The 21,163-nt window shown below is 54.6% G+C and overlaps 2 protein-coding genes across 3 annotated transcripts; both read right to left on the reverse strand.

The window, feature by feature from the left end:
- Positions 1 to 5,141: 5,141 nt before the first annotated feature.
- On the reverse strand, positions 5,142 to 13,790 carry HOXA10 (homeobox A10). 2 transcript variants are annotated; one of them, XR_003967196.1, is made up of 4 exons: positions 13,299 to 13,790; positions 10,754 to 10,830; positions 8,468 to 8,511; positions 5,568 to 5,589 (listed from the first exon to the last, which is right to left on the reverse strand). XR_003967196.1 is itself a non-coding variant. In XM_030308148.1 (2 exons), the coding sequence occupies exons 1-2, from the start codon at positions 7,752 to 7,754 to the stop codon at positions 5,315 to 5,317; spliced, it is 1,239 nt and encodes a 412-aa protein (XP_030164008.1). In that variant the 5' UTR covers positions 7,755 to 8,461; the 3' UTR covers positions 5,142 to 5,314. The 2 variants fall into 2 exon arrangements, 1 of the variants encoding a protein (XP_030164008.1); XM_030308148.1 differs by lacking the exons at positions 8,468 to 8,511; positions 10,754 to 10,830; positions 13,299 to 13,790 and adding an exon at positions 6,791 to 8,461 and having other exon boundaries at positions 5,142 to 5,589.
- A 1,615-nt stretch (positions 13,791 to 15,405) lies between these two features.
- HOXA11 (homeobox A11) lies at positions 15,406 to 18,866 on the reverse strand. Its single transcript, XM_030308149.1, has 2 exons — positions 18,112 to 18,866; positions 15,406 to 16,651 (listed from the first exon to the last, which is right to left on the reverse strand). Exons 1-2 carry the CDS (start codon positions 18,857 to 18,859, stop codon positions 16,419 to 16,421), a joined length of 981 nt encoding a protein of 326 aa, XP_030164009.1. The 5' UTR covers positions 18,860 to 18,866; the 3' UTR covers positions 15,406 to 16,418.
- Positions 18,867 to 21,163: the final 2,297 nt, after the last annotated feature.

Genomic DNA, 21,163 nt, shown 5'->3' on the forward strand with positions numbered 1-21,163 from the left:
TTCTTCAGGGTTCGCTCCTTCCTTCCTTCCTTCCTTCCTTCCTTCCTTCCTTCCTTCCTTCCTTCCTTCCTTCCTGGCCACTGTCCGGGTTCCCCCCTCGGTTTCCACCAGGCCAGAGGACTCTGCAGAGTCACAAGGCCCAAAGCTAGGCAGGCCACGGCAGCTCAAGTCCAGGGCTAGAAATTAAAACGGGGAGGGGCACGGGGCATTGACTTTAATCCCATCCTTTAGCTTGGCCAAATTGAGGAAGGTATTTCTCACCCCTTAGAGTCTTTAAGGGGTAAATTAAAAGGCCTCTGCCTCTGTTAGTTGGAAGAAAATACCCACCCCCAAATCCGAACGGAAAGCAGCGACTCCTAAAAACGAGGTAATTAAATTCACGTGTGAACACTGTGCCTGCAAGAGTGTGTTTCTCATTAACCCACTTCCCTGGCGGCGAGGGCAAGCGGCGAGGGCGCTTCCATCCCCTTTTCTGCCTTCATTCTCCCCAACAGTTCCAGTAATCCTCCCCCAAACCCTGTACATCCCTGTCCCTAACGGGGACCCTCAAATGCCAGGCTCTGCCTCGGGGCGAGGCTGAGACGCCAGGCGGAGACCAACTGGGTGCCCCTTTATCCGCCCGCGCCGGAAGAGGGAAGTGGCCGACACAGTGAACTCCGACGTGGCTGGTCCTGGTCGCCTCAGCCTCCTCCCCCCTAATATTTTCCTTTCCCTGTAAATTCCTCCGCGTTATCCCCACCCCCACCGCGGCCCGGTGTGTCCCAAATATCGGGCAGTTCGCGGTGCCTCTGAGATTTTCATGAAGATTTTCATTAAGAAATATTAACCCTAGAGGAAACCTCGCTCCTAATTGTAATTGTCTGCGAAAAGGCTGGACTCGCCTTGTTGTTTTTCGACTTTTTGTGCCCAGAGAAGACACAAATTATTACTAGTATATTTTTTAAAACAAAAAGGCTCTTCCTTTAAATGGCTTTGGCCCCCAGAATAGGACAGTTACTACATAATCAGCAGGCACTGAGTGTTCATCAGTACTTACTTGTGCCTAGACGGCGAGAAAAATTACAAAAACAAAAAAACAAAAACAAAACAAAACAAAACAAAAACCCCTAACGTTATCCCCTTTCAGCCCAGAGATTTGGGGAGAAAATATTCAGGCTTTTGAGTCCGCTTTTATTTTGGAAATGAAAGGGACTGCGTGTGTATAAAAAAATAATAAATGGGTATAATTACAAACCATCTCTTTTCGCCTGACAGTTCTAAAACCTTGGCCTCCAAAACAAATCCAATACTCTGGTCCAGAAAATAGCACAGAGGAGTTGAGGGGAAAGCAGTGTGCCGGCCTTTCAGATAACAGGACCGCAGGCAGAGCAATGGAAACAGCTCCTGCAGCTGGAGTGGGGTGGGGAATCAAAGTTTGGTGGGCATGAGTCTGATGGCGTGTGTGTGTGTGTGTGTGTGTGTGTGTGTGTGTGTGTGTTTGGGGGCCAGGGAGGGATGAAAGTTGTTTTCAGTTCCGTAAGGATTCAACTGGCTTCCAATGGTGGACTACAACTTGGAACAAGGGCTCAAGTTTGTATTACAATGGTTCTGGAATTTAGGATTTCTTTCTGCTATTATTTGAAACAGACTAGAGCTGGAAGGGTCCCTGCCTCCAGCACCTTTCTGCACAAGGATGCCATATCTAACAGACTCTGAACCTGACAGAAGCTACTAGCAAACAAGCAACCAATCTTTGCCCTACCAGGGTTCCCTTACCGCGACTAAAGCCTGAGCTGGGACCTGCAGGCCCAGGAGACTCGAGGAAGCTTCCAGGCGGAATTCCCTGCGTAGCCAGGCTCCACATAGCTTGGCTGGGCCTCAGCACAGGTCCCAGCCTCAGGTGCCCAGTTAGGGTAGGGAGAGCCTCCTTGCCCTTGGTGTGGGCACACAAAAACGCCGCCAATGCCCTCTAATCATCGGATCTCTTAGGCTGCAGTTGCCAATCCGCAGAGTAAGAACGCAAGGCCGCCGCCATCCGGTCGTGATCATAACCGAGGCCTTGTCTGTGCAGCAGCACACCAGGCCCAGATCCACAGCCCTGGACAGCTGTCCCACGCAAGCCCTTCCTTGGCAGATTCCGACCACAACTTGAGCGCGCAGAGAAAAATAAGACCCCAGCCCCAGACTCTCCCCAAACCAGCCCTGGGTCCCTCCCGGAGTTAGAGCTAGGGAGGCGAGGTGGTAGAGATAGAAAAGTAGGCACAGAGAGACTGAAGATGAAAGAAAAATAAAGGGAAGGGAAGACAGAAGGAAGAAGTAAAGGAAGGGAAAAAACAAAAAAGCACAAAGAGGAAGGAAGCGAGGAAGAAAAGGAAGAGTCAAAGGCGACTCCTGGGAGCCGAGGGCAGCTTACAGAAAGAAGGGTAAGTGACAAGGCCAGGATCCCAGCCCCTTTCCGCCCTGTCCCTCCTAGTTTGCCCTGAGTCTCTCTCAAAGGGATCTTTCCTGATCTCTACCCTGGATTGGGACTGGTAGTATCCCAGCCTTGCAGGAGAATGGCAGGATCCCTGGCCAGGCACAGGCCTGGAGTGGGGGGAGGCCCAGGATGGAAGCGTGCGCCCCTGACCTTGAATGGCTCAGGGCCCAGAATTCCTACCACGCCCCTGGCGTCCGCCAAGAAGCAGCTAACCTGACCATACCTGCTCGGGGCCAGGTGGGCACGGGGTGGGAGGTGAAGCCAGCAGCCTGACAAAGCTCTGAGAAGGAGGCAGGGACGCGGCTCCTGCACGGGGAAAAGCCGAGGTTGCCACCGCAGGCCTGGCACGACCAGGGCCTGGATGCCCCGCCCGGCCCGGCCCCCGCGCGCACAGGTACCTGGAGACGATTTCAACTGAAGTAATGAAGGCAGTGTCGTGCTGTCGAGAGAAAGGTGGATCCCAACAACAGGAAACTACCTAAATCACCGACCAGTTCTGGTGCTGCCCGCGCGGGGCTGCCTCGCCCGCCGCTGCCGCCGCCACTGCCGCCGCCACTGCCGCCGCCAAAGGGAGAACCCTGCGATCGCGCCCGGCCGACCCCCCCCCCACTTGCCAACCTGCGCCTGCGCTGCCACTGTGTGAGCGGCGCTACCGCTAAGGCATCACGGAGGGAGAAGCCACCGGCCCCGGTAAGGTAAACCTGGAAGAGGGAAGGAAGGAAGGTAAAGGAGAGAGAGGAAAATGGAAGGAGAGGAGAAAGCGAGAAGAGAGGAGAGCGAGCAGTGTGCGTGCTCGTTTCCCAAATCTTGCTTCTCAGCGAGCACGCGCCGAGCTGCGGCAGCCCCGAGCAACTCGAAAGCGCCAGGGTCGGCACGCAGCCCGGCTCCCAGTCTGGTCTCGGCCTCCGGCGGCTCGCTCCCCGCCACTCGCTCTCCCCCTCTCTCCCTCCCAGCCAGCCAGCCAGCCGGGGCGCGCGCTCCCGCGCCCCCTCCCCCTGCCGTCGCGCCCCCCCCACCTCCCGCGAGCAGGAAACGCGTGGCCCCGAGGAGGGCGACCAGGTGGGGGAGGCCATGCTGGGGGAGGGGGCCATGCAGCCAGCAGCAGTCTACCTAACTGCTGCCGCGGACGCTAGTGACGCGCTCTTGGCCCAGCCTGCTCCCCGGATTCTTAGGCTGGGGGTCATCTGGGACCAGGGGACCCACAAAACAACCGGCGTCTGCGAGCCTCCCTGGGGCTCCCGAAAGAAATCCTGTTTGGCTTCCTCTGTCTATGCAGCTCCCCTCTCAACTGAAACCACTGGTCCAAGACAGCCACAATCCAGATATACTAGCAAGTCATAAAACTGAACAAAAGCCGACAAACCTTACGGCACCAGGGCTATAGGGCCCAGACAAATTACGACCGTCTAGGTAATATTTAAATAGATGCCTAAAGTAATTGCAGGGGGCGCGGGCTAGTCCTCCTGTTGTAAAAGTGGTGGCCGGGATAAAGTGGAAGGTGAAGATAAGAAGTCAAAAAAAGAGGTAAAATTAAAAAGCTTCATTCCACAGCTTTTATTCTTCTATAAGAACATAAACATCGTCTTTTTTCCACGCACAGCAGCATTACAATATTAATTTATTCTGATTTAAGATTAGAAGTAAATAGAGCTAGAACTAACATTTATAATAACGATAGAATGCATTTGCATAAAACAAGATTGGCAATTTTTCATAATAATAGACATTTATACAGATTTGTATTTATAATTTTTCTTTTTCTGCACCTACAGGTTTGACCCTTTTATGCATGTAACTTCACAGTATAAAGGAAACCCAAACAAAGTCTCCCTTCTCTAGTCTATTCCGCTTGCCCCAGCCCTCCTTGGGTTCTATGAATTTTAGAAAGGAAAAAGAAAGAGGAAGAAGAAAAAAGAAAATGAGAAAGAAAACTCTCCACAAGACAGGGAGAATTGCGGTGTGCTTGTCGTGTGTTACCAGTGGTAACAATTACTTAATGACAAAAAAAACCCCACTAAATCCACACGCATAAACAAAACTACCTTAGGTTATTTATCTACAGACAGAAGGATATGGAAATTCAGAGGTAAGTGAAATAATTTAGTCCCACAATGCAAGACTAACACAAACTGGAAGAGAAGTTTCCTTCTCCTGGTCGTTCTTTTTTTTTTTTTTTCTTTTTCTTTTTCTTTTTTTTTCCTTTTAAAGCTGGGATATCTTGCAGAGGAAGGAAAGATTAATCTTTCTTACTCTCAATTTTTTAATCAGCCAAAGTCAAGCCCTTTTGCCAGCCTGCATGTCCATGCCTGTAAGCCCTTCTCTTTGCCAAGGAAGAAAGAAAGAAAGAAAAAAGAAACCCAGGGGCCTGTGTCCCCTGATTAAACACAGCCCAGCACTCCAGGCAGGCGAGCCCGGTGGCGGCTCCTTGCACCATTGACCTCAGGCCAGACACCTCAGCGCCTACAATGGGACCTCGGCCTTCCGGCTAGGTTTGCCCGCCCCCGCAGGAAACCAGCTCCACCGGGAGGACCGGAGCCATTTCCAGCAGAGGAACCCCGAGACAGCAAACCAGCCCAGTCACCACTCGACACTTCAGGACAATAGTTCTCTCTCTAGAAATTTAGCACGATATGGCTTTTTCCCCCAGAAAACAAGTAAACCAGCACCAAGCAAACAAAGAAACAAAAAGTCAGAACAAACCAGCCCTGCACAGATGTAACGGCCAGCGAGATGGCGAGTGTGGGAGGGAGGAATGGGGCTCCGGCACAGGTGCGAGTTCCTGGGCAGAGGCCGAAGACAGAGGGAGGAGAACGGCTCTCTGGCAGCGGGGAAAAAAAAACGGCGTTGCCTGGAGCTTCATCAGGAAAAATTAAAATTGGCTGTGAGCTCCCGGATCCGGTTTTCTCGGTTCATTTTCTTCAGTTTCATCCTGCGGTTCTGAAACCAGATTTTAACTTGTCTGTCCGTGAGGTGGACGCTGCGGCTGATCTCTAGGCGCCGCTCTCGAGTAAGGTACATGTTGAACAGAAACTCCTTCTCCAGCTCCAGCGTCTGGTGCTTGGTGTAAGGGCAGCGCTTCTTCCTGCCGCTCTTTGCTGTGAGCCAGTTGGCTGCGTTTTCGCCTTTGGAATTGCCTGGCATTCAAGAGAATAAAGAGGGGAAGGTTAAATCGGGGCCAGGCTAGGCTGTGCGCAGGGGTGAATTTGGGACTTCTCTGCCATGAGAGGGATGCCCTAAGTCACACGGAGTTTTGCGGCCGTCCCCCCCCCCCTTTAGCTTGCTCAAGAAGATCATTCCTCCAACAGGCATGTGCAAAATGGACAGGGCCTTCAATCTACACCTACCCTCCCAGCTCACATGTCCCTCCACTTTCCCCCAAACACCTGTTTTAACACAAAGCTGCCAGGCGCTCCCAGAACGAAAGAACGAAAGCCTGCTGCTGTACGGCAAGCTGTACTGCTTGAACTTAACGCCTTTCTCTGCTTCTCGCCCCAAGGCAGACAAGCACTTCCTGCAGCCCCCAGGCAGGGGGCATGGGTACCTACTTGGAAGGGAGGGGGGCCGTTTGTGTCTCACTCCAGTCCCCTGATTGCCTAAGGCCCAATGAGGAGAGGGACAAGGACACAGTTGGGACCTGGAGAAGGCACAAAAAAACTGATTCGGGGTCAAGGGCCGTCCCTCACGTCCTTCCAGGAGCCGGGGACATGCAGTCTGGGCGATTCCGAGTTTCAGGGGAAGTGAAATGGTCCCTTTCGGACTCTCAGCTCAGGGCCCCGGCGTCCGGGCGGGATTTGCCTTTTCTTCTCCCCGCAAGGAGGATTCCCGCCCCTCCAGCAACTTTGAAAAAAGCATGGGGGATCGTAAACTCGAACTTCGCCGGTTAATGGGCTTATTTATTGGTGCTGGCGGCTGCTTATTTTGGATGCCTTACAAACATCCGCGCTATCTGCGGGCGAGCCACTTTCCTCCCTCCCCCTCCCCCCGCGTGGGCCGCGCCTCGCAGACTGGGCCCAGACCACGGCTTAGGGTGCTCCGGGCCACGGAGAAGGGCATGCACGAGAGGGGGGCTGCTTGTCCCTGTTCTCGGCCCCAATTGGGGTGAGCTGAGGCCAGAGCGGAGGACGTCTTGGTGTGGGGCTCTAAGTCGGACATGAATTTTTACTGCGTCCCCACGCCCAAATATTAAAAAGCAAGTTCACAAGGTCAGCCTGCCTGCAGCTTGGGCCAAGGCCGGCCGGCTGCTGCGCGGACTCCTGGCTCTCTGCTCTTTCCCTTCTCTGGGTCGGCTTGCCTGTCTGCCCGCCTGACTGCGCCCCTTCAGCGCGCCCTGCTTACCCAGGGAGTCCTTCTCGGGCGAGGCTTTGCTGCTTTCGGAAGGGGCTGGGGAGAGCTCCTCCGCGGCCGAGGACGACGCGTGCGCCTCCTCGTCGCCCTGCGAGCCCCCGCCGCCGCCACCGCAAGTCAGCGTGGGGGGCGGCGGTGAATCGAGGGCTCGCTCTTTCCGGGCTGCATCCGCTGAGCCGGAGGCGAGTGCGGGTGGCGGGTCGAAGCCGCGCCCGGGGGGCTGAGCGGGGAACGGGCCGGCGCCGAGCTGCTGTGCGCCGCCGCTGCTGCCGTAACCCTTGGCCGTGCCATAGGCCTGGGAGAGGCGGAAGTAGCCGGGCACTGGCACCCCGCTGGAGGTGCTCAGGGCGCAGCCGTCGGGCGGCGGGCCTCGCGGGAAGGGAGCCAGCTCGGCTGCGGCGGTGGAGCCTTTGGGGCATTTGTCCGCCGAGTCGTAGAGGCAGTAGGAGCTCTCCTCTTTGATGTTCTGCGCGAAAGAGCACGAGGTGGCCTGCGGCGGGGGTTGGGGTGGTTGCGGCGGGGGCGGTGGCTGTTGCTGGGGCGGTGGCGGCGGCGGCGGCCCCTCGGGCTGCTCCATCCGGCACGACCGGGGCGCGTCTAGCCACAGGTCTATAGGCGCGGGCGCGTAGCTGTGCGCCCCAGGACCCAGGCCCCCGCTGCCGCCGCCGCCGCCCGGCGACGCCGCCTCATTGCGCTTGCCTCCCAGAGCCGGGAAGAGCCCGCAGCTCTGCAGCCCGTAGGGCAGGTCGGCCGCCGGTGGCAGGTAGACCCCGCCGTGGGCGTAGTAGCCGCCGCCACCGCCGCCCCCGGCGCCGCTGCCACCGCCGCCAGCCTCGCCTCTGCCGGAGCTGATGAGCGAGTCGACCAAAAAAGAGTTCGCGGCGGGGCTCTCCGAGCATGACATTGTTGTGGGATAATTTGGCGAAGGGAGCAGATAGCCCTTTCTGGCTGACATTTCTTGTGCAAAACATGCTGAATACGATTAGCAATCCCCCCGCACCGCGGCGGGCGCCCGCAGCCAATCCTGAGCCAGAGTTTCCGCGCGACCACTCCCAGTTTGGTTTCGTAGGCGCGGGGCCGCTCTCCGAGGGCGCCCTCTGAGCCCACGATTGATATAAATATGTAATCTGTATTGATGGGCCAGGAGAAGCACACCCAATACCTCAGCCCAAAGGCCAGGAGCTGTGGGGGCTGCCCCAACGTGGCTAGTGGGGGGCCTGGTTCCTGGGCTAGCCCCGCCCACGCTCGGACGTGAGCCCTCCTGCGGGGTCTGTTTGAAGGGCCCTTGGGCCCCCGCGCAGTTAACAAGTGGGGTGTTTATGGTGCGCACCCCGGCCCGCCTTGGGTGCTCCCCACTCTTATTTCGGAATTAGCCACTAGCCCTCCATATACTCTAAACACTAAGCGGGCCTATTGTAGGGCCTCAGACTCTTCCCATTCGGCTCCGGACCTGGAACTGTCTCCTACAAGTGGCCGACCTGGCCGTAAGGCCACCAAGAACCTCAGAGTGTCCGAGATCCAGAGCGCACTGGAAGCCGGCTATTGCCACTTCTTTCTTGATTCCCATACGTAATTTCCCCCCAAATGTATTGCCCTGGCCTCTCAACCCCCACACTCTCCCCAGCCAGTCGTTGACCCACTTAGGATCTTTGTCTCTGGTATGCTCACCTGGCTTGCTTTCTCTGAAGCTGCTGTCGGTGGACCCTGGTGAGCTGGAACGAGAAGGGGGGTGGGGATGGTAGAAGCGACTGGCAACCTTGGCTGAAAGACTCCCCTACCCCTATTGCGAGGTCAGAGCCAGGTCCAGGCACCCCATAGCCCCATTTCCCCGGTAGCTTCCAAGCTCAAACGCCGTTTCAGGGAAGTGAAAGAAACATTGCTCTTCTGGGTCTTGGGTTTGACTGGAGGCGACGACCTGGAGGGGTAAACTTGGAGAAGGGGCGGCGGATGAGCACCTCTGCCGTACAATTCTCAAGCTCTCCCTTTAGCCTTGGCATTCGCACGCTCTCGGAGGTTATGACTAGAACCAGTGTCACCACACTCCTGCCTCTTCGTCCCCTCCCCTCTTCCCCCCTCCCCTCCAAACCCGCGGCTGGGGCAGCCCTCACTCCCGCGGTGTGCGCATTTTAACGAGGCCCGCGGTGAGGAAATCCGTTCCCGGCAAGCCCGGGCTGGGCTCGTGGCCCAGTTATAGCAGCATTTGGAGGCCAGGCCCTTTGCTCAGCAGACACCGGGGCCTCCTTTTTCCCTGGCCGTAGGAACGCTCTCTCAGTCAATGGAAACTGCTGTCCCAGGGAGCTAGCCCCTGTGTGGGCCTCTTACATATCTCAGGAAATGCGACCTTTTCCGGCCCGGATCCAGTAGAGTCCAGGAGGTCTCTGCCTTGCCCCTTGCCGGTGGGCTACAGCTCTCCAGGATGCCCCAGGCCTGCCCGCCGCACCAGCTCCAGCCCCTGCAGAGGCCTAGACTGGGGCTGCTAAACGCCGGGATCCCAGGAAGCAGACCGCTCAGGCCTCTGCCTGCAGCGGGGAAAGACCCTTGCATCCCGGGTGATTTGCCAGGCACTTGGCCTTGTTCCTCCCGGTGTGAACCCAGACCGAGAAGGAAGCCGAGCCTGAGAAGACCCAGAGAGGGTGCACGGGAGAGCTGGCGGAAGAGCCCTGACGCTGGCTTCTGAGATGCAAGCAGTTGCGGAATCTGCCTGTTGTAGCTGCTCTCCGCCCGCCCGCAGCGCGGGCGGCCGCGCCACAGTTTGCGCTGCGCTCTAGCCGCTTCCACCCAACTGGCCTGCGCCTGGCGGTGACCGGATCCGCAGACTGGGCATCGGGGGTACAGAGGAGGGGGATAGGGAAAGACAGAGAGACACAGAAGGAGAGAAGGCCAGAGGGAGAGAAAAGAGAGGGGGAGAGAAGGGGAGAGTGTCTGAGAACTAATTCTTTCCAGTCCACAAGCTCCTGAGGCCGAAGTAGCAGCCGCAGCCGAATCAAGTGTGTGTGGAGAGATCAGGAGCTGTCCTTCACTGCCCACCTCCTTCCCACGAACAAGGCCAAGGCAATTTCTAATCTGGCTAGGCCCACGAGATCGACAAACTTCCATATGGAAAGCTTCAGAGCTCGGAAACCTAGGACCCTTCTCTGGACGGGCTTGGTCCTTATCCCACTCACCAGGAGGGTGTAACGCATTGGGACTGTGGCGCTCAGCAGTGCTACTGGGAAATGCCACAAAACTGAGGACTGCTTGAGAAGGGGCTTTGCCTCTTAGCACTGCTCATGCCAATCAAGAAAGCTCTGCAGAGTGTGAAGTAGGTCCCAAGAACAGGAGAGGGTTCCTTGAAAAGAACGCGTCCCAGCAGGCCAATGGGCCAGGACTTGGTTACTCTCCCCACTAAATGCACAAAGCAACTTCCCAAGGCTGTAGATTGGAAAGGGTCAGTGGCCATGGGAGAGGATGCTTGAGATGGCAGAGGCTAAGAAAATAAAGTGAAAAGTCAATGATCTAAACCTATCTTTCTCTTTGAAAGTTAAGGCCCCTTTGGAAAAGCTAAGGCCAAGCTCTGATTCTTATCCTGTGAAAAATGCACATCTGGGCATTCCCACAATTTGACCCATCATTCTCAAGGAGTTCACAGACTCCTCACAGTCTTCTCCTTGGGCCCTCCAGAATGTTCCAGGACCCTCCGGAATTCAGCAGCCCTGCCAGTTTGACTGGTAAGACAAGCCGGTTGCCCCAGCCCTAGGCAGTTCAGGCTTAGTCTGGTCAGGGCTCTGTAGGGTGACCAAATGGGCTTCTAGGCTGGATAAGATCCAAGAGCATGCAGGTGCCAACCAAGGTTACAAAAGTCAGCTTGGTGCTGCATCTGCTATATGAAGGTCCCCTTGGCTGCCGACTCAGAGGAGGTGGAAGGCTTGCTGCAGCCTCTCAGACCATGGCATTGGCACTTGGGTCTTCACTGACCTTTGGGAGAGCTGGATGTTTTTCTCCAGGGTCTTTTCTCCCCTTGCAATAAACCAAACGGGATGTTGAGTTTCTTGCTTAAAAAAAAAAAAAAAAAAAAAAAAAGGATGACGATGATGAAGAGTGTGTAAGCCCATGCATGTGAGAGTTCTTCTCTGGCCCAGGACCGCCACCCCACCCCCACCGGGGCTTGCCGAGCCTGAAGCCGAGCGGAATGGACAGCCTTGCCGACGCGCCGGGGCGCCGACTGGCCTGCTGCCGCTGGTTCGGACGAGAAGATATCCACGCAGCAGAAACTCAAGTTAGAGGCTACTGCCCTTTCAGCTGGTCTTGGAGCTCCCAGCATCCCCGACTGCCCCCAAGCCTCTGCACTCCCCAGACTGTAACACTGAGGTGTTAACTTTCTCAATAGAATATTCCGTTTATCGATTGCCTGGGCTTTCCCAAGGTTCTCCATTCCCGAGAGAGATTAAGAAAAGCGATTTAGTTGCAGCATGTGTAGGCTTCTGGACACTCTCTTCCCTCTAACCCATTTGCCTTCTTTTCTTCTCTCCTCTTCTCCCTCCCTCCCAGCTGCTGAATTTCTCTCTCTCGCCCTCAGGATGCTTTTGACCTAAAACTCTCGGTGCCTGCTTCCTTCAGCCAGGCCTGTGTAGTGGTTATATGGCAGCCCCTAAAGCCCACGTTTTATTTAGGAGTAAATATCGTCTGTTTCTACCTGGGTAATAACGCTTCCCCTCCCCGTGGCCATGGAGCCGAAGTAATCGCCAGGCCGGTGGAAAAAGCCCTTTGGCGAGGATTACGATGCATTTCACCAGAGAGCGGATTCCTACTCCTCCTGAGTAGGCCCTCGCAAATGACCAGAAATAACAAACTGTTATTACCAAAAAACACCTCTTTTTAAAAATACTGGGTACTGAGATTGAGATAGCCAGTAAACAATCTGTATCTGTAAATTGTTCTCAGGGCTTTCCAGGGTCAGAATTATCTGACCTGTTGTGGAGTTGGGCTGTAGCATCACAGAGGAAAAACAAACGCTACTTTCACATATCTGTTTTAACAAAACTTATGGACTTCTCTGATTCTCTCCTTTACTGTATAGTTAAAATATTTTTTATTGTAAGCGATGACATTCTTTTCTCGTTCATCTTTAAGAATGTCAGCATTTCCAGGGATATTTGCTGTGTCTGCTTTGAATTAATCAGGTGCAATCTATCCCTCAACAACGCACTTTAAACTTTTCTCTAAATCCAGCCATTAAACTGGCTCTTCTCTCTCTCGTGATGGGGGAGTGTTGGGGCCTTTTCTCATGCTCCCTAAGTTACAGTATCCTTAATTTTGTCTGTAATAAACTGCTTCTGGCCTTGAAACTAGAAGTGGTTCTGGGATTTTAGGGAAGGCTCAGGCTGCAGACAGCATGGTGTGGGTGCCCACTCGGTGTGGTTCCTGTGGCTGCCTTATTCTGACAGAATTTGGAATCCCGAGCTCAACAAAGACTAGTGACTTTTGATAGGCAAATTTACGAACACACACACAGGCACACAGGCAGCGCCTATTTTCTGAGATTCCTGCCCCCACTCACCCATGCACTGTATATTTGTAAAAATAAAAAAAAACCATTTCAAGAAACTAATGAGAACATCGGAATAAAAACTTAAATATAAGAAAAGAGGACATTTGAATCTAGCCTCTGAAATCTTAAGTCAAACGATTATTTTAAAACGTGTTTTATGACAACGCTGATGGACAGATTGTGATCAGAGTCAGTGCGAGCTTTTGAAAACGTATAGGTATTTACCAATACCGTTTTTGCATATTTTGCAAAATATGCACAAGATATCATTTTTACATCTAAGAAATCACCACAAAACCCCAGCCCGGTTTATAATGGTACATTCCGAATAAGCAAATACAGACTTCTCTGGAAGCTTCAAAAATCATATGTGACTTTTTTGAATTGGCCTTCTTCAGAACAAAGGTTTTCCCCAGGCTGCTGGGGCACCTAGTAGGAAACCAGCGGCCTCCCGGATGTCTGCCCCAGGGAATAAGCCAGCCCCAGCGGCCACGGTTGCTGACCACCTCATTGTTTGGAGTAGAAACTTTATTTTTCCCAGCCCCGCCATCTCTCTCTCTCTCTCTCTCTCTCCCTTTCTCTCTCTCTTTTCCTCTCTCTCTTTTCCCCTCTCTCTGCCCCCCCCCTCTCTTTTTGTTGCCACCACAATCCCGATCCCAGTAGAAGCAGAACTCTTTCGCTTGGATGCCCCCCATCCTTGGCTCGTCCCATTCTGAACATTTCTAGAAAACTGAAAGATCGCCTTGGGTGAATTGATGGCGCAGGGAGCTTAAATCGTCAACTTTTCCACTTAGGCCTCCCCCTGCTTTCCAACCTTAGTGAGCGATGGGAGAAAGGGGGGGTGGGCTGAGCGCCTATAGCGTCACCCAGAGCGCACAAACCCAGCCACTTTTCCCAGTCCTCCTCTGACATCGGCCACTTCCCCACTCCCGCCTCAGCCAGATTGAAATTGCTAAACTTGTGGCCTCTTACCTTGACACATTTCCGAAATCACTGCCAAGGGACAGCAGGCTTCTCCGTGCCGCGACGCCTGCGAGGCCTAAAGAAGGCGCGTTGCTTTAAATTACACCAATTACTTCTCGAAGGTGCCCCCCCTTTTTTTGATACTAAGGGGAGCGGGACAAGTGAAATAATGTAACGTGCTGCTCTTAGTATCAGAAGCGAACAAAGGCCGAGAATCGCGCTGGGGTTCCCGGCTCCCCGGCGGCTTTGACATTGATCGGACGTGCGCCATCTCGTGGCGGCTGAGCGACTAGGCCTAGCCCGAACTTCAGCCCGGAGCCCGGGAGAGGGAAGCAGGCTCTAGGCATAGACTGAGGGAAAGAATGTGCCCAGCCCGCTGCTAAAGAGATCTCATTTTTACATCTAAGAAATTGCTGCAAAACCCCAGCCGGGTTTATAGCGGCGCATTCCAAATATGCAAATTGGCCGGCCCCGGACGGGTTTACGACCACATTGTCACAGCCATCGGAGGATGGGCTTTTATAGGGCTCAGAAATCAAACCCGCGCCCGCTCGCCGCCCGCCCGCGAACAGTCCTCCTGCCTAGACTCTCTAGCAACTTGCAAGACTTTGGTTAATCTTTAACCGTCCCAAAGGAAGTCTTTCCTTAAACCCTGGGTTTCCCTGCCCACCCCTCACTGCCCCCCAAGAGAGTCGTTGTTCACCTCCGTGTCTGTTCATCAACCTAGACATTCATCTAGGGGGTCTGTCCCATTCCCTTTTGAGCTCGATTTCCCCAGTCGCGCCAGTTAGACAAACACACAAACAAATAAACAAAGCGCGGTCTGGGGTCTGAGGCCTCTCTCCAAATTCCACCTTCTCTGCAGTTCTGGCCCTGCCTGGGTGGCTAGGGAGAGGGTGGGGGTAGAGGTGGGGGGTGGGCAACAAAAGGCTCTGGCCTTTCCGCTCTGCCCCTCAAGGTTATGGGTGATGTCCAAATTTAAGGCAGAAGTTCAAAGGCAGGAAACAAAGAGGAAACCGGCATCTTTCTTTCCCCAAAGGGAAAAGGCAGCCTCAGCTGGGAGCTTGGGACAACGTGCCCATAGAGGCTCCTGAGAGTCTACTCTTTGTACCCAGACCAGTCTCTGTCTTCCTAAGGAGATCCCCAGGGCACCCTACAGTGCTTCTACTTCAGGCCTCCCAATCCTGAGGTGAGCAAACCCAGCTTGCGATCAAACTAATCAGCCACTTCAAAGCCCAGGGCTTTCTCCCAAGCCTCTCTCCAGTCTGAAAGGATGAAACCCCCAATTCCAGGTCCTGAGATACTCCATTCCTGGGACCCCGCCCCCCACCCTTCCCAAAAGGACCTGGCCAGCCACCTTGGCTTCCCAAGCCTGGCTTCCAGTGGAGTTAAATCCCGACTAAGTCACCTCCCCACCCCTGCAGGGGCCTGATAATTTGCCCCTTTTTGGGGGTGGGGGGGGGCAAACATTTGGCAGTAAAAGGCAAACAGGAAGAGGACTGTCACACCAGGACCCAATACTCAAGTTTCCACAGTCTTTATTTTCCTTGTGCCCTGTCGCCTGTGTACATGCTGCGACATACGTGGTAGGTGAGAACGGAGGACAGGCCAACACTCCCATTACAAACAGAGCCACCAAACACTTCTTAAAACAGGGAGGCAGAGGAGATTCAATGGGAGGGTACCTGGCTTTCTCAGCTGAGGTCCCCAGAGCCTGTAGGGCCAGACTACCTTAGAGCTTACCCCTATGCTTTCCGAACATTCCAAGAAATCAAAAAGATCATTCCCAATACCCTTCCCGCCCCTCCAATCCCCCAAGGAAGTCAACGAATGGCAAAATTTAAAAAGTATTCAAACAAAATAGGTTATGGTTCTTTTATTTACAAGTCTTTTGAACACCATCCCTGTATGAAGCGTACATTCAAATATTTTTAGCAGTGAGTGAGTTTAATCGTGGAACACTGTAAACAGAGCCTTTAAATATTCTCTTCATCATCTTTTTCCCCCTCTACGTTGCATCTTTTAAAATTCGCTTTGGTTCCTGCAGGGAAATATATATATATATATATATATAATATAATATTTATTTTTTAAAATAATTCCAAACTCCCTTGAGCTCCTGGAAGGTCGCCGGAAGCTTCCAAGCTCAGTTCTGGGGCGGCGAAGGGCAGAGTGCGGTGCCAGAACTGGGTATTTTGGGGACTCAAGCCCCTCATAGCTGGGGACCGCTGGCCCGGCCCACTGTGTCGCTGAGCAAATCCAAGCCTCAATGAAGTGTGGTGGAAACTTTGCCAGGCTGCCGCACTCCACAGGCATTTCCTGCAGAGATCTTGGGGCCAGCGGCCTGGATGCGGCCTCTTAGCTTTTTGATGTTTTCCACCTCGGGAAAGGTCTGCTCTGTGACCAGGCTTTAGGCCTGAGTGGCAGGCCAGGAAGAAAACCCTCACCGGTAGGAAAAACTAGGTGGGCTGCAGGAGACAACTGCTAGAAGCCCAGGCCTCAGACAGTGCATTGAGTGGCTAGGAGGGGTGGAGAGCTGCTAATGCCACCTGGAATAGATTTTTTTCCCCCTCCAGGATAAGCAGCCCTCTCCCACCTCACAGTCACCTTTTAGTCCAGCCGCCGTCTTTCACATTGGCTTTGGAAAGCAGCCCCACTCGGAACATCTAGGAATCCTCCCCCCTTCCTCCTGTTCCTGTCCCCAAGCTGAACTGTGTTTAAAGACAGAATAGCTTCTTGACGCAGGGGTCCTGGGGGCGGGCAGGCTCCATGTGGAGGGTCCTGGGCCCAGGTCGTTCTCCAGGGCGCTTGGCAGGGGGCCCAGTCCTGATGGAGACCACACCCAGCCCAAAGCTCCACAGTCTCTAAGAATGAACCACCAGGGGTCCCAAACCATTTATTCTAGTTGATGCACAACTCTCCAAATCCAATTTTTGTTAGGAATCTTAACCACAGATGCCCAAGAGAGTCCCGGGCCACCTCCTTAGAGGCTGTCTCCGTGTAGCCTCCTCTCTTTTGCACATCTCTTTTCTTCGAAAGTCACCACGTGCCTTGACCTTGTCAAGGGCAAAATCTGCATATAATCTCACGTGTATGAAACCCCCCACCCAATTCCAGCAGGCTGGAGCCTTAGAGGAGCGGGTTGGCCGAGTAGTACTGTAAACGGTCTCTGTTAATTTTTTTTTCCTTCATTCTCCTGTTCTGAAACCAGATTTTGACTTGACGGTCAGTGAGGTTGAGCATGCGAGACAGCTGCAGGCGCTTCTCTTTGTTGATGTACACACTGAAGAAGAATTCCCGCTCCAGCTCCCGGATCTGGTACTTGGTATAGGGGCAGCGCTTTTTTCTGGTGCGTTGGCCACCTGTGGAGGGAGAAAGAAGCAGGGAGCGAGTCAGGTATGGGGGCTGCAGTCCGTCCTTGAGCCCCGAGTGGAGGAAAAGGGCTGGCCCAAGGGACTGGCCCTGTGCAAACCCCATCAAGGTCTCCTCAGTCCCCTGCCTTCAGACTCCTACTGCCAGCTGGGGACAGGCTGCAGGCGGAGACTCAGCCCCAGATAAAAGCCAGCTTCCTAGATAGGCCCCCAGGGAAGCTGCTCACGCTGCCCCCAGAGCAGAAAGGAGGGTTCCTTACAGCAACAGGCTAGTTTGTGCCGCAGAGGCGGCTTTCAAAGCTGCCGAGTGGGGGTTGCCGGCTGCCTCCAGCCCCGCCAGACTAAACAAACAGCCGCCCGCGGACATTTCACCTTCAAGCACCTGGGCTGCTGGTTCCTGAGGCAGTAAAGTCGGCCCCAGCCCCAGTCTTTCCCGGCTGCGGCCCTGACTCGGCCCTTGTTAGCATCTGAGTCAGCTGCCGGGTCTTTGTCAGCCTGCGTTCTGGCCACCAACTCCTGCCTCCTGGACCAGCCTCCTGGCTTCCACGAGGTGAGGGGGTGGCAGCGGAAGCCCCCTACCCTGGGCCTTCCCTGAGCACCAAGGCCATAGAGCCACCCAGGTCCCCAGCAGGGCAGGGGTGCTGATTTAGATAGGGTGGAGGGAACAGGGGCTTCCCAAAAGCTGCCGGCAGGCTTCACTTGCTCCCCTTTTCAATAAAACTTCACAGGACGGAAAGGAAAAACCCGCTTTTGACAGATTGAATAACAATTGTTAGTAACATGCAGTTGGACAGAAGGCGGCACGTAATTGCCACCGCGCCAGAGGAAAATGGCTTCCTTTTGGATAAAAAGGCCAACTTTGGCTTAATTTGTTCCTTTTAATGTGTTGCTCGAGCTACAGCGGGCTATTTTATCTGTAAAACACGCTCCTAGCGCCGTCGTTAAACAGGGATGCCTTTGAATCCCGGCTGGGACTGGAGTCCCGGCGCAACACATGGCTTTTATAAAAATCTCCGGATTACCTCGCTATCAAAGGCTCCCGGAGCCTTTGCAGGGGGAATTTACAGGCGCCCACCTCCGGCTCCCCAGCCCGATCTGGCCCTGAGCGGGGTCGAGCTGCCGGGCTTGGGACTGAGAAGGGAAAAAAGGGGAAAAGGGAGTTGTTTGTGTGTGTGTGTGTGTGTGTGTGTGTGTGTGTGTTGTGTTTTTTTTTTTTTTTTTTTTTTTTTTTTTTTTTGCAGGCATGCCTTGGCCGGTGGGTATTTCACGGCCAATTTCAGCACTCGCCACGTGATCCCGCCTTTTATAACAAAGTTTTGTTGGGGGAAACCTAAAGGCCCTTCATAAACCTTATATGCTTATAAAACAGCATATAAAAATTTAACAGCGGTGCTGCGCTAGATTTCCAACTCCCCTTTCATAAAGCGCAGGGCGCTTGCCTTTATACGTACTGGAGCCGCTGGCCTTGTCCTCAGTGTGGCCGGAAGACGACTCGGGGCTGCTGCTGCTGTCAGGGCGCCGTCGCCGCTCCTTCTCCTCCGCCGCTGCCGCCGCCGCCTCCCGGCAGCCGCCGCCGCCGCCGCCGTCCGAACTTGAAGTTGCCGGCGTGCCCGTGCCCGTGGCCGCTGCCGCTGCCGCCGCCGCCGCCGCCGCCGCCGCCGCAGCCGCGGAGGTCGCTGCGGCCGCCGGGGGCCCTTTCTCGGCGCTCTTGTCCCCGGGGTAGTCGGAGGAGGCGAGGTTTTCCGGGGTGCCGTAGGCCGTCTCGAAAAACTGGTCGAAAGCCTGTGGCAGAACGCCGTTCCTGCCCACGGTGCTATAGAAATTGGACGAGACGGCGGGGGTGGGGTGGTGGTAGACGTTGGCCGAGCTCTTGGCCAGCACGTCGCCAGGCACGCCGGCCGCGCTGGGCGCCTGCAGGCAGTCTCTGTGCACGAGCTCCTCCGCGGAGTAGCAGTGAGCCAGATTGCCGCGGGGGTGCCATTTAGTGGCGGGCTCAATGGCGTACTCTCTGAAGGTCACTTCGCGTACGGGTTGGACCTGGGGCAGGTTGGAAGAGTAGGAGTATGTCATTGGGCGCGAAGACGGGGTCTGGGGCAGAAAAGAAGGGAGGCTGGAGAAATCTGGACCCGAGACGTAGTAAGTACAACTTGGCAAATACATGTTAGAGGAGCAGGGACCACGCTCATCAAAATCCATCATTGGGCTACCTTGGGCTCTCCGCAGTAGCCGAGCTTAACATGATTCTCCACTGCAGCTGCCTCTTTGAAGCGGATCCGTGAAGTAGAAATTTGGAGACGTAAGCTGACGTGGAAATCTATCCCCATCCTTAGCAGGGAGGTGCTGGTCATGTGACCCGATGTTGAAATTGACAAGCTGCGAGCTGGTCCGGGCCTTTTTTTTTTTTTTTTCCCCCCTTTCCTTTCCCCCCCCTCCCCTCCCTCCCCGGCTTCCTTTCTTTGTAGCCACCTCAGGGGAAGCAACAGATCGTCACTCGGTGTTCTCACCGAAAGCACGTAATCGCCGGTGTAACTCATGTTGGCTGGGGGGCCTCCCGGCGCGCGGCGAGGCTGGGGTGCGTCCCATGCCACTCGCTTGTGCTCAGCTGCACGGTCCTGGCCCTCAAGTGCGCCGAGGGCGGTGAGAGAGCTCAACTCCTGCCACCCATCACTCCCCGGGTGAGGGATGCCCCAGGCTGGGGGTGGCCGGGTGGGAGCTCGTCGCTGCGTGGCCCGTGCGCGGTCCTGGAATCTATTCTCCTGGAGGCTCGCGTTCGCACCTCCTTCTTCGCTATCCCCCTCCCACAGGCTTGCTCTGGAAACCACCTCTGCCTCCGACTCGGGCCGGACCCCCTTCGGGGCCAGGGTTCGCAGCCGTGGATGTGCCTGCCTCGTGGCTTGCCCGATTTGCACGGTGACTTGATTACACGCTCGCATTCATGGTCACTTCCGAAGCGCTTTAGTGCCTTCCGTCCCTAAACCGCCAACAACCAGGGCGGCTTCCCCCGCGGTTTGTCAGGCATCTGCAGGTCCCGGAAGGGCCTTCGTCTTACCCGGGATCCACCTCCACTTCATTCTCCCCGCCGGCCTCCTCACTCCACCCCCTGCCCTTGGAGAACCCCCCACCCCCTCCTCCCCGCTGCCTGCCGGGGTTCGGAGTCGCCCGGCAGAGCCGGGGGCTGTGGGGGCTGCGCCACGGTGCACGGGTCCGCCCGCCTGCCTGGTCTCATGGAGCTGAGGACCCGGGAAGCCGTGCGGTTGAGGCGAGCCTTGGGCTGCTTTAGGGGCGCTGACAGCCGAGGAGCGTTTTCCTGGGTATGCTGCACCTTCCGCGGGCTCAGCAGGCTGCCAGCGGAGCTTCAGAGCTGAGTGGGGGCAGTGAGGAGACGGCTAGGGACAGGGAGCCGTGGCTGAGAAAAGGGTAACATGCTTCCTCTCCTTCCTGGCGAAGCGTGAGAGCCAGTGATGTGCAGGGAGAAACTCAGAAGGCTCGGCGCCTTTTCTGCTACTCATCCCACAGAAGAAACACAATGCCAGAGGAAAGAGCGCTGCTTCCCAAACTCGCGGGACCGGGGGTGACAAGAACGCCTGGGAAAGGCTAGATTTGAGCCCAAGGTAGAGACAGGGGCCATAGCTGCTAGTAGGAGTCTTAGCTTTCTTGGGAAAAAGAAAGAAAAAAATTAAGATGGTGAAAAATGCTTGCCATCCTGCAGGATTGAATTATCAACGTTTGGGAGAAGTGAAAGAGGGCATAGGGCTGCCAGGCAGGACCGCAGCTGGGAGGGGCCCAGCCCTGGGGCCTCCCCACACCTATCTTCTTGGAAGGAGCTGGATGTCGCTGAAGCAAAGTTGAAAAATGAAAAAGGATAACCTTTTCCCTTTCCCCATCCAGGAAATAGCTGAAGGTATTTATATATCTCGGGGAGATTTAGAGTATAAACTCTAAGATCTTTGGTATTTAAGTGTCAACATCGATTTATTTATTTATTGCTGAGCTGACTGTAACTGACTCAATAACAAATCTAATCATGTATTGCACTGGAAAAGAACTATTCTCATTATGTGTTTTCTCCAAATGATGGCCCACCGTTGCATTTGAATACCTGCTGTAAATATCAATAATATCGAGTAATTACTCTGCAGTGGAGTAAACTAATTTATTGGCATTAATGTTTATGTGGCTCCTACCCCCTTCCTTTACAAGGGTTGCTTATCACAAATCAAACTAGTCGGACACATTGGTTTAATGAACTCTTTATTCAGGATTTGCTGCAAGAACTTTCATACCCCTTGAATCCCTAAGAGTTGAACTTGAAATTATTTGTGCATCTTCAGCTTGACATATTCGTCCACTGTGGCTTGTGCACTGTGCAGAGGGCAGCAGTGGTGTGAGTGAGGTCTGGTGGGAAGGAAGGTTATTGGGGAAAGGCAGCTTGAGACCTCCTAAAGCTGGGAATCGCAGTTACGGGATTGCCCTGCAGCGAAAAAACTTCGATTTCCAGCAGTG

This window comes from Lynx canadensis, chromosome A2 (assembly GCF_007474595.2).
Source record: "Lynx canadensis isolate LIC74 chromosome A2, mLynCan4.pri.v2, whole genome shotgun sequence".
Taxonomy (NCBI): domain Eukaryota; kingdom Metazoa; phylum Chordata; class Mammalia; order Carnivora; family Felidae; genus Lynx; species Lynx canadensis.

Excerpts from the sequence above, each read along its gene's own strand:
- HOXA10 (XM_030308148.1), bottom strand. The coding sequence starts at position 7,754 with ATGTCAGCCAGAAAGGGCTATCTGCTCCCTTCGCCAAATTATCCCACA. Across the intron at positions 5,590-6,790 it reads GCCCGAGAAGGACTCCCTGG|GCAATTCCAAAGGCGAAAAC; the intron begins GTAAGCAGGGCG and ends CTTGAATGCCAG.
- HOXA11 (XM_030308149.1), bottom strand. The coding sequence starts at position 18,859 with ATGATGGATTTTGATGAGCGTGGTCCCTGCTCCTCTAACATGTATTTG. Across the intron at positions 16,652-18,111 it reads GGACAAGGCCAGCGGCTCCA|GTGGCCAACGCACCAGAAAA; the intron begins GTACGTATAAAG and ends CTCCCTCCACAG.